The 11,278-nt window shown below is 39.9% G+C and overlaps 1 protein-coding gene across 2 annotated transcripts; it reads right to left on the reverse strand.

Moving 5' to 3' along the window:
* Positions 1–259: 259 nt before the first annotated feature.
* On the reverse strand, positions 260–11,033 carry C4BPB (complement component 4 binding protein beta). Of its 2 annotated transcripts, none has more exons than XM_054475294.1 (6): positions 10,681–11,033; positions 9,653–9,823; positions 8,311–8,487; positions 3,520–3,613; positions 1,878–1,992; positions 260–462 (listed from the first exon to the last, which is right to left on the reverse strand). In XM_054475294.1, the coding sequence occupies exons 1-6, from the start codon at positions 10,736–10,738 to the stop codon at positions 322–324; spliced, it is 756 nt and encodes a 251-aa protein (XP_054331269.1). In that variant the 5' UTR covers positions 10,739–11,033; the 3' UTR covers positions 260–321. The 2 variants fall into 2 exon arrangements, with proteins under 2 accessions (XP_054331269.1, XP_054331187.1); XM_054475212.1 differs by having other exon boundaries at positions 9,653–9,826.
* Between the last annotated feature and the right edge of the window lie 245 nt (positions 11,034–11,278).

Below are 11,278 nucleotides of genomic sequence, written 5' to 3' on the forward strand. Positions count from 1 at the left end.
GTCTCATGTTAAAATACGAGTTACGCTCTTGGCTGAGATCAGAGTTTTCCATTCTCCTTACAGACTGGAAATTAAGCCCTCTATTCTCCAATAATATGTTGCTAATTCTGGCCTTAGACAACCACTACATTTGGCCTTTTCACATTCTGAGAACAACACACACACACACACACACACACACACACATACACACACACAGTGCATTATACAACTGCAGTTGGCAATTTCAGCCCAATAAGAGGTAAATCTGAAACCAATCTCAGAACCAAGAAGAAAATTTATTCATAGGTTTATTTCTATTACATCTGCTCAGCTGCAGTGTTACAACAATTTTGCCTTCAAGTCAGCTTTCTTCAGCTCCAGAGAATATTTTAGCTCCTCCATTGTCATGCCACTTTCCTTTAATTGTTGCATAAAGTTCTCCATGGCTTCGCAGAGGTCCTTACTCTCCTGAAAGGCAAGCTGAAGAAAGAAAATTTTTTACAAGTTACAACATAAGGACTGAGACCCAGCTGTATACTCTGAAGCCAGTGAGCAGCAGTTAGCTCTCTGAATGGGGGCTGAGAACCAGGCTAGCTTAAGTAAAGATTTGGGTTTTCAACATGGCAAATCATTTATATTTTCTGGCTTAAATATACTTATTAATATTATCCCAGTAATAAATATGAACTAAAAGAAGAATCTCAATGAAAATGGATCTGTTTAGTGTTGTTTGTTTAGTTTTGGAGCCTAGAAGAATTTTAGAGACTTTTCCAATTCTCATGCATTGTGCTTATATGCTTTGCTCTATAACAGGGATCCCCAACCCCAGGGCCACAGACCGGTACCTGTCCACGGCCTATTAGGAACTGGGCCACATAGCAGAAAGTGAGCGGCTGGCAGGCAAGCAAAGCTTCAGCTGTATTTATAGCCACTCTGCTTCGCTCACATTGCTGCCTGAGCTCCACCTCCTGTCAAGTCAGCGGTGGCATTAGATTCTCATAAGAGCATGAACCCTATTGTGAACTGCTCATGCGAGGGATCTAGGTTGACCCCTCTTTATGAGAATCTAATGCCTGGTAATCTGTCACTCTCTCCCATCACTCCCAGATGAGAATCTAGTGCCTGATGATCTGTCACTGTCTCCCATCACTCCCAGATGAGATTCTAATGCCTGATGATCTGTCACTGTCTCCCATCACTCCCAGATGAGATTCTAATGCCTGATGATCTGTCACTGTCTCCCATCACTCCCAGATGAGATTCTAATGTCTGATGATCTGTCACTGTCCCTCATCACTCCCAGATGAGAATCTAATGCCTGATGATCTGTCGCTGTTTCCCAGCACTCCCAGAGGAGAATCTAATGCCTGATAATCTGTCACTCCTAACTAGATGGGACCCTCTAGTTGCAGGAAAACAAGCTCAGGGCTCCCATTGATTCTACATTATGGTGAGTTATATCATCATTTTATTATACATTATAATGTAATAATAATAGAAATAAAGTACACAATAAAGGTAATGCATCTGAATCATCCCCAAACCATCCCCACTCTCCCCACCCCCATCCATGGAAAAGTCATCTTCCATGATACCCATCCCTGGTGCCAAAAAGGTTGGGAACCACTGCTCTATAAGGCACATGAGACAACAACTTCTACCAACAGGGTCTCATGAGGTATTTGTGATGATGATGGTGAATGGGAACTTCCAACTTCCATTTATAAAAATGTGAGTTAATAGCTTATAAGCCCCTTCTACAGCCAGGCCAAGGCCAACCCATTCAAAAGCAAAATGTCCCACATTAAACAGATATATACTGAGCATATGCCAGGAGTGATGCCAGGCCCTGGAGATCCAGCTGTGAACAAGACAGACACGAGCCTCCTACTTACAAGTGCCTTCTCACACTCTGGTTTGGGAGCTTCCTGGATCAATTTGCAGACTGGAAGTGCACTGCTCCACTCCCCATCAATGCACTGCTGCTCCTGCATGCCCACTAAGTAGTACCTGAACAGAAATTAGAACAAGGCTTAGCTTTTCCACTTTCTGAATTGGGTAATGGAGACTGGTTTTGTGTAGTTGTATTTCAGTATTTCATGCTGTGATGGAATCCACCTCCCTGCCCTTGAGCCTCAATGCATGCTTAAGTTATATCAGTATTACAAAGCAGTTCAAAGTAAAACCATTCTCCTGGAGGTGGGGAGGACCCAAATGATGAGTCAACCCATAAAACATAAGAGAAGCGAGAAATTCTGAATCAGGTGTTTACGCACACAGGTTTCGGGTGGGGAGAGTGATAGAAGCACTTTATCATTCAATAACCTAAAAAGGCATCTGGCATCTAAGCTCTAAAAAGGAGTAGAAAATGAGAGACACCCTGCAAATAAATCTTAGCAAAGGGGCTAAAAAGGAGCAATTGCTTTTAATCAGAAAAATATGAGAGTTGCCTGCAAAGTGCATTGAAGGAATATAATGAGATCGAAATGCCAGTGAGGCCACATGACTCTGAGTTAATTGGGGGCTTTAAGGGTCTATACACTAAGTCCTTCTATTCCTGCACTTCTGTATTTGTTTTTTAGTATTTATAGTCTCTGATTTTTTTTTTTTTTTTAGAAAAACATACATTTTAGGCCAGACACAGTGATTCATGTTTGTAATTCCAGCACTTTCCAGCACTTTGGGAAACCAAGGTGGGAGGATCACTTGAGCTCAGGAGTTCAAGACCAGCCTGGGCAACGTAGGGAGACCCTGTCTCTACAAAACCTTAAAAAATTAGCCAAGCGTGGTGGCCCATGCCTGTAGTCCCAGCTATTAGAGAGGCTGAAGTGGGAGGATCTCGTGAGCCTAGGAGGCAGAGGTTGCAGTGAGCTATGAGTACACCACTGCACTCCAGCCTGGGTGACAGAGGGAGACACTGTCTCAGAAACAACAACAAAAAAAACAAAAAACCCATACATTTTATTTATTTATTTGTTTTAAAACAGAGTATCACTTTTCCACCTGGGTTGAAGTGCAGTGGTGCCATCTAGGCTCACTGCAACCTCCGCCCCCTGGGTTCAAGCGATTCTCATGCCTCAGCCTCCTGAGTAGCTGGGATTACAGGAGTGTGCCACCACGCCCAGCTAATTTTTGTATTTTTAGTAGAGATGAGGGTTTTGCCATGTTGGCCAAGCTGGTCTTGATCTCCCGGCCTCAAGCAAACCGCCTGCCTTGGCATCCCAAAGTGCTGGGATTACAGGTGTGAGCCACCACGCCCAGCCAAATCCATTCATTTTAAATAATTTATCTTGTCTTGGCAGAGAGGAAAAAGGGATACTTGCATTGGGGTAAGTAGGATACTTTAGTAGGATCAGTCTGTCTTCTAGGGATTGAGGAGAGCTAGCAGAGGGCCAAAGCAGCTCTCAAAATCAGAATGAGCTCAGAATCCTGCAGCAGTAGGAAATCAGATGACCAGGTGGACACAGACTGGGTTATTCCCAAAAACAATGCTGCCAAGGGGCAAGATCTGGCATTTGACAGGCTGTGTTCACTTACCTGTCTTCACAGTAATAACTAATGGTGGATCCTAAGGTGAAATTTTTTCCTTCAAAATAGCCGTGAGCTGGATTCCCAGGAGGGTCACAGTCCCCTGAGAGAAAGAAGTATAGAAGTGACAGTTATGAGGGCCAGGCATGCTCAATGAACAGCACCCCTAATTGCAGCTGTTTATGCCAGCACCTGACGGCCTCAGAGCAACACCTGTGCCAGCACCTGACATCCTCACAGCAACACCTGTGGGATCTGGAAACATGTTCTTCATTCATTTCCTTCTCTTCTAAATCATATTTCTCCATGGGAAAGAGCTTTCCCCCAGCTCATCTTCTGAGTTATTAGGGATTTGGGAGTATTATCTGACTAGCAGGAGCTCAAGGAAAGAAATTTTAAGTTGTAGAGAAGCTAATTGTTAATGTACAAGAAAAGAAAAATTGGGCCATAGGTGAAGGCTGAAGAAATAACTCCCTGAGAGACGAGATGAAACATGTGAGCTCAAATGGAAGCTAACATCCCCTGTGGATAAGAGTTGTGAAACATGAGTGTATTAGTCCATCTCACATTGTGATAAAGAAATACCTGAGACTGGGTAATTTATAAAGAAAAGAGGTTTCATTGGCTCACAGTTCTGCAGGCTGTACAGGAAACGTGGTGCTGGCATCTGCTTGGCTTCTGGGGAGGCCTTGGGAAACTTACAATCATGGTAGAAGGCAAAAGGGAAGGGAGGCATCTCACATAACAGGAGCAGGAACAAGAGAGAGAGGGAGGAGGCACTACACACTTTTAACCAGATCTCATGAGAATTCACTCACCGTCATGAGGACAGTACCTAGGGAGATGGTGCTAGACCATTCATGAGAAATCCACCTGCATGATCCAGTCACCTCCCACCAAGCACCACCTCCAACACTGGAGATTACAATTCAATATGAGATTTGAGCAGGAACACACATCCAAACTACATCAAAGAGAGTATCAGAAAAAGGGGAGAAGGTGGGAGCGGTGGCTCACACCTGTAATCCCAGCACTTTGTGAGGCTGAAGTGGGTGGATCACCTGAGGTCAGGAATTTGAGACCAGCCTGGCCAACATGGTGAAACTCAGTCTCTACTAAAAATACAAAAATTAGCCCAGCGTGGGTGCACACCTGTAATCCCAGCTACTTGGGAGGCTGAGGCACGAGAACCACTTGAACCTGGGAAGTGGAGGTTGCAGTGAGCCAAGATCGTGCCACTGCACTCCAGCCTGGGCAACGGAGCAAGACTCTGTCTCAAAAGAAAAAGAAATAGGGGATGACATGGCTGGAAGGGAAGAGGACAAGTCTGTGGAACTGTGGAAAGAAAGCAGGATGACGTGTTAGGAGTTGTGAGTCTTGATACTGGCTCTTCCACTAGCTATGTAGCACTAAAGCCATTTTGCTCCTCTTGGCTTCCTTCCTAATATTATCAGACAAGCAGGTTAAATAATATCATCTCAAGGTCCCTGTCAGCTCTGAGACCACAGGACACTAAACATGTCGATCAAAAACAGTGGCCAACAATGATTATGTAGGTGTATATTTACAGAAACATAAAAATCTTCTGAACAAATGGTTGAGTAAAAACAGCAGATCATGAAAAAGCATGTATAATATTATTTTTGTAAATCATGGTTACACAAACACAAGCACAGGAAAAAAGTATGGAAAGTTATATGCCAAAATACTTAATGCCCTTATCCTTAGATGGCTTGTACATAATTGGTTTCGTCTTTTATTTTTTGTATTTTTCTACAACAAAGGTGTATTAATATTACTTATGCAGTTAATACACTGTAATTTTTTAAAGCTCAGAGACTGAGCTCAAAGGCTAAATAGAGGAAAGCAAGAAGAATTTCCAGGAGTTGTTCGGGGGATTCCAGTCCACCAGAGTTCTGGTAACTTTTATGAGTACAATTTTGAACGGAAGGAGATGATGTGGTAAACAGAAAGAATAAACAGAAAGAATCCGGTTTATTCAGAAACCTAGGGAACTTATCCTAGATTTAGATAATGAAGTGACATAAAAAGACAGGGATCCTGTGGTTAAGAGCTAGGATAGAAACTACTGAATTAAAAGAGAGTAAAACAGAAAACATTTGGAAGAAATAAGGAAATACTTTAAACTTGTGTCAAGCTAATGACGTAAAATGCTATTATATGCATGTAATTTAACTGTATATATAATAGTATGTATGCATGTTTTAAATAACCCCAAATTCCCTCATGTAAGAGCCTATATAGTTTGTGCTCTTAAACTGCCTGTCTTTATCATTTCTTTTTTTTTTTTAGAGACAGGCCTCACTATGTTGTCTAGGCTGGCCTCAAATTTCTGGACTCAAGCTATCCTCCTGCCTTAGCTTCCCAAGTAGCTGGGACTACAGGTGTGCACTACCATGCCTGGCTTTTATTATTTTAGTAGCTACTGCCAAAATACATCCAAATAGTGACAGCACTTTACACTCTCACTGACGTAAATGGCTATTTCCTCAGGTCATGAATAGTATTAAATTAAATCCATCTTTTCATTTTTTGCTAATCTGATCAGTAAAAGATGTATATCTAATTTTAATTTCCAGTTCTATAGTCATTTGTAATGTTCAATATCCTTTCATATAATCAGGAGATAGAAGTGCTGTTTAGGGCCATTATTTTGGAATTGCCTGTCCTTACCCAACTTTGCTTATTTTCTATTGGGTTGTTTTTTTTCTTACCGATCTCTAGGGGATCTTTGTTTATTAAAAACATTAACTCTTTAACAATCAAATATGTTGCAAATACTTTATTCAATATGATGTCTTTTAGTAGGTAGAAGTTTTTCTTTTAAAAGTTTAATTAAATCTGTCCATTTTCTTCCTTTATGACTTCTGAGTTTTATGAAACTGCTTAGGAAGGCTTTCCCCATCCCAATGTAATAAATATATTATCTCATGTTTTCTTTTAATGATTTAATAATTTTGCTTCTTATAGTTATATATTTAAAATCCATTTGGAATGTATTAGGCATATGGTGTGAGCTAGAGCCCTAACTTTGTCTTCTTCCAAATAGATAATTATTCCATCACCATTGAATAGACTTTTCCTCCTGACTTAATCTGTTCTACTTATATGTACCTATACTTTGCTATTTTAATGATATATAATTTGTAGTACCTACAGTTTGCCATATTGTGCTCATAGTAACTTTGTAGTATTTTTTACTATCTAATACGGCAAGTATTCCTTTCCCTTTGATCCAGTCAAATATATACATCATTCATCATTTTCCCAAAAATATTTACAATGTTAGATGTGTATCCTACCAGATGAGATTCTTTAATTAATGTTTTTTTCATATTTTTGAATTTAAAATTCTGGGAGGCATTGCATTGTAATACTAAGTCTGCCCATCCAGGATCATGCATGTCTTTTCTTTCATTCAAGTCTTGTTTTATATCTTTCAGTAAATTTTCATATAGATCTTGTGAATAGAATTACTTTTACATTTCAAATTCAACTAATAGTTATTAATAGAAAATGAAAACATTGATTTTTTCAATATTCATTTTGTATCCAAGCATATATTAAATATTTTAGTAGACTTTCTTGGATATTTGAAGTATATTCTGCAAATAATGGCATCCTGTGATCCAGCAATCATTTTAGGAATGTATCCTATAGAAATAACAACGTAGTAGCCGGGCTCAGTGGCTCACGCCTGTAATCCCAGCACTTTGGGAGGCCGAGGTGGGTGGATCACGAGATCAGGAGTTCGAGACCAGTCTGGCCAAGATGGTGAAACCCCATCTCTACTAAAAATACAAAAATTAGCTGAGCATGGTGGCAGGCACCTGTAACCCAGCTACTCAGGAGGCTGAGGCAGGAGAATCGCTAGAACCCGGGCGGCAGAGGTTGCAGTGAGTCGAGATCACACCACTGCACTCCAGCCTGGGCAATAGAGTAAGACTCCATCTCAAAAAAAAAAAAAAAAATAGAAAGAAATAACAATATAGACATAAGAATATGTGTGTGTATAAAATATTCATTTCAGCATTGTTCCTAATAGCAAAAATATTAAAATAATATGAGAGCCATATAATAAATTATGACATACACATATGCAGTTATTAAATAGCAGGCAATAGAGCTATATGGACTGGTCTAGGAAAATGGCCATGTATATATTTACATGAAAAAAAGCAATTTAAAAATATATAGCAAGTCCCTTTTCTATAGGTATATTTATATATATACATACACACAAAATGGCATTTAATGCTTATTTAATTTAAATATTTTATTTGTGTGTGTTTGTTTTAAATGTCTGTATAAACATAAGAAAAAGTCATGAAATAAACACACCCAATTTACTAACTCTGAGAGATATGAACTGTAGTGATAGAAAGAGGGTCTTTAGCCTCTTGTAGATAATTTTGCAATAGATGAGTTATGATCTTTTTCACCTGTTTTTTGTTTACTTTTCAAACAAAGTCACTGTCTTGAAGTTAAAAAATAAAATAGTCGATGCTCCAAACTACCCTACATTAGACCTAGTAGGACAGGACCCCTATCTGAGAAGGAAAAAAGTGTGCTTTAGATGCCGTTCATTGCAATGGAATGTATTCTCTTGAAGTGAGATTAGGTTCTGTGAGCTCCATTTGTTTCATGGCTGTCTGCTAGATCTTAAGCCTGTCCCTGATATAAAAAAAAAAGAAAAGCATCCCAGGGATGTGGCAAATGTCCAAGTTTAGACTACTAATCAGTATTTTGGGGATTCTTGATGGTTTCTCTTGTACTTACTACTTTTGCAGATGGGAAAGGGAGGTGCCCAGGTGTGGTCCTCTAGACACTGGCTCCGATTGCTGCCCTTGAGGATGTAGTGGTCATTGCACTTAAATGTGATTTTGTCACTTACGTTCACAGGCCCCGAAGAACTGAACTCTCCATTCACCAGCACAGGATCAGGACAGTGGCCCACTGAAGAAGAAAATAAGCAATAATCTGAAAGGGCAAGTCTGAAGCCCAACACAGCAAAGGCCAGACCTCCTAAGTGTTCAGTGAGAAAACAGCAAATTAGAGTTAATACTGCACATTTTTAATTGAGTGAAGTACATGGTACTACCATATCAATGCAGAATGAAAAAAAGAGGAGACTGACCTAAGTACAGCCCAAAAGAGCTTTGTCATGCACAAGAACAACATGAATTGGCAACTGAAAGTAACTAATCATGTAACTGAAAGTTACCAATCGTATGTTTATTGTACTGTTATATTAAGCATGGCTCAAAATAGTAAGCCTATGTTTGAGGCAAGCATTTCCTTCCCTTTCATCCAGCCAAATATACACTTACTTAGCATTTTTTATTTTGTTGTGCTTTTTTCCCATGGCATGGAAAAAAACAGGACAGAATGCACAGGGATATATGAGTTTGGTTACATGAATGAAGGATAATAATATCAGTGTGTTCTACTCTAGGTATACAAGAGAACTAATGCAACTATTCTTTAAAAAATAATAGTAATAAATAGGATATGGATTAATTATTCCCCATCTCCTAAGAGGATACCAGAAATGAGTTTTGTGACCTTGAGCAAGTCAGTTGGATCTCAATTATCACATTGGTAAACTGAGAATATAAACTATTCCCAGTTCAAAAGTTATATGATAGGTGAAATAAAATGATACGATGCACTTACTTCAAAATAATAAAGTGAGGATATACATGAAACAAGATTAGTCATGTGTGGATAATTGATGAAATTATGTGATGAGTCTATATGAGTGAATTTGACTCTTCTGTCTTTTGTATACATTTTAAATTTTCCATAACATAAACATTTTTAAAGCAATATAAGGTTAAACAAATTATAGCAAAAAAAATTAATTCTAATATCTGGAAGACATTATTTCTTTCCCATAGAGGGAATTGATTCTGTTAATTCAACTAAATTAATGCTGATCAAGATCTGATCATAGAGCTTCCAAAAGAAGCTCCTCCACTGGAGTGCTTTAAAAGAGGTCTCCTAGAAATTGAGAATTTTTGTTTTCTTATAAAGTTTTACCACAGCCTATAGGAAGTAGGATGTGAAGGAGTAAAACAGGATATCAATATGGGCAAAGATACAGAAAGATCTAACTTACAGCGGCACTCAGCAGTGGTGTTATCCCACTCCTTAGAGGCATTGCAAAAAAGGGTCTTCTTTCCTACCAGGTGATAGCCCTTGATACAAACATAAGTCCCCAGAATCTGTCCTTCCACCTCCTTTGCGACAAATATGCTATTGTCCACTGGAGGAAGTTCTGGACAGTGCTCTGCTGGAAGGAAAAAGAAAACAGATTCACCTGGCATATCATGTGCTGTCAGGGAGCCCTTATTAGATTTCCCCATTCTCATGTCTTTTTGCTGGTTTATTGATCCTGATTCCTGTACTCTTCCATGTCCATGTACATCCATTTCCTTCCCTTCCAACAGATTTCCAATTTTTTTTTTTTTTGAGACGGAGGCTCCCTCTGTCACCCAGGCTGGAGTGCAGTGGCCCAATCTCGGCTCACTGCAAACTCTGCCTCCCGGGTTCACGCCATTTTCTTGCCTCAACCTCCCAAGTAGCTGGGACTACAGGCACCCGCCACCATACCCAGCTAATTTTTTGTATTTTCAGCAGAGATGGGGTTTCACTGTGTTAGCCAGGATGGTCTTGATCTCCTGACCTCGTGATCCGCCCACCTCGGCCTCTCAAAGTGCTGGGATTACAGGCGTGAGCCGCTACGCCCGACCGGATTTCCAAAGTTTTATTTTCAAAAGTATAACAGGAATTTTACTCAAATTCAACCACAAGTTGTCCACTTCTAAACAAATAGTCCCCTACCCAAATAGCGGTCCTGGAGTTTATAACAAGTAAGACCTCCCAGGATTTTGAAATTGGTACTATTTTTGCTCCCAGAACAGAAAGGGAAAGTAAACAGTAACCACCCACTTCAGAGATCAGGGTTATCATTAAATGTACACTAAGCTCCTATTGAGTGCAGAGCATTAGGCCAATTTGAGATTTTTCAATAGAAGAATAAATATTATAAATGTAAACTTCCTTAAAGCCCTAGACAGAGTTCCTCAAAACACCGCAAATGGACACCAAATGCCTGTAAGCTGAGTTGAAGGAAAGCATACATACCATCTGAAGCAGAAACCCGCCACGCAACCATAAGACAGCATGCATACCAAAACAACATCTGGTGATCAAAGTCCTCTCCCCAGGCTGGAATTCACCCAGCTCAGACACCCGGTTTGAAAAAAAAATATATCTTCTAACACTGCTTAAGACCAGCCTAACCACCTCCTCTCTAGAGAAGAGGTTATATTGATTTACCCTCCCTGGAGAAAATGAAAAGAAAAAAATCTTACGACAGGAAATCAGAACAGCTGTAAGGAAGTTGGTATAGGGAGGAACTGCAAAAATACAAAGGGATGGTAAAAGAGTTGCCAGGTTTAAAACTCAGTTTCAGAAATTTCCTGGTTTCTGGGAATGCAAATCCAGTTGACCAGCCTTTTTGAACTGCAGGCTTATCCTTCCCCAACAAACATGGGCCAAATGGTCTTGCCATGACCTTGACTTCTGTCAATATTTGCCAATGTTTACAGTCCAACTTCTGTAACTCTGGCCAGCACTAGGGAAAGAACGGGCTGTCAATCCCTGGTTCTTGCCCAGGTAGGACACAATTTTGAATGCTCCTTCATCCTCCTTTCCTGAATACCAGATAGCCTAAGGCTGT

This window comes from Pongo pygmaeus, chromosome 1 (genome assembly GCF_028885625.2).
Source record: "Pongo pygmaeus isolate AG05252 chromosome 1, NHGRI_mPonPyg2-v2.0_pri, whole genome shotgun sequence".
Taxonomy (NCBI): domain Eukaryota; kingdom Metazoa; phylum Chordata; class Mammalia; order Primates; family Hominidae; genus Pongo; species Pongo pygmaeus.

Bases quoted from the DNA above. Each gene is read 5' to 3' on its own strand.
- C4BPB (XM_054475212.1), bottom strand. From the start codon at position 10,738: ATGTTGTTTTGGTATGCATGCTGTCTTATGGTTGCGTGGCGGGTTTCT. The intron at 8,488-9,652 runs GTAAGTTAGATC...TTTCTTCTTCAG, and splicing joins CACCACTGCTGAGTGCCGCT to TGGGCCACTGTCCTGATCCT. The intron at 3,614-8,310 runs GTAAGTACAAGA...TCTTTCTCTCAG, and splicing joins CTTTCCCATCTGCAAAAGTA to GGGACTGTGACCCTCCTGGG.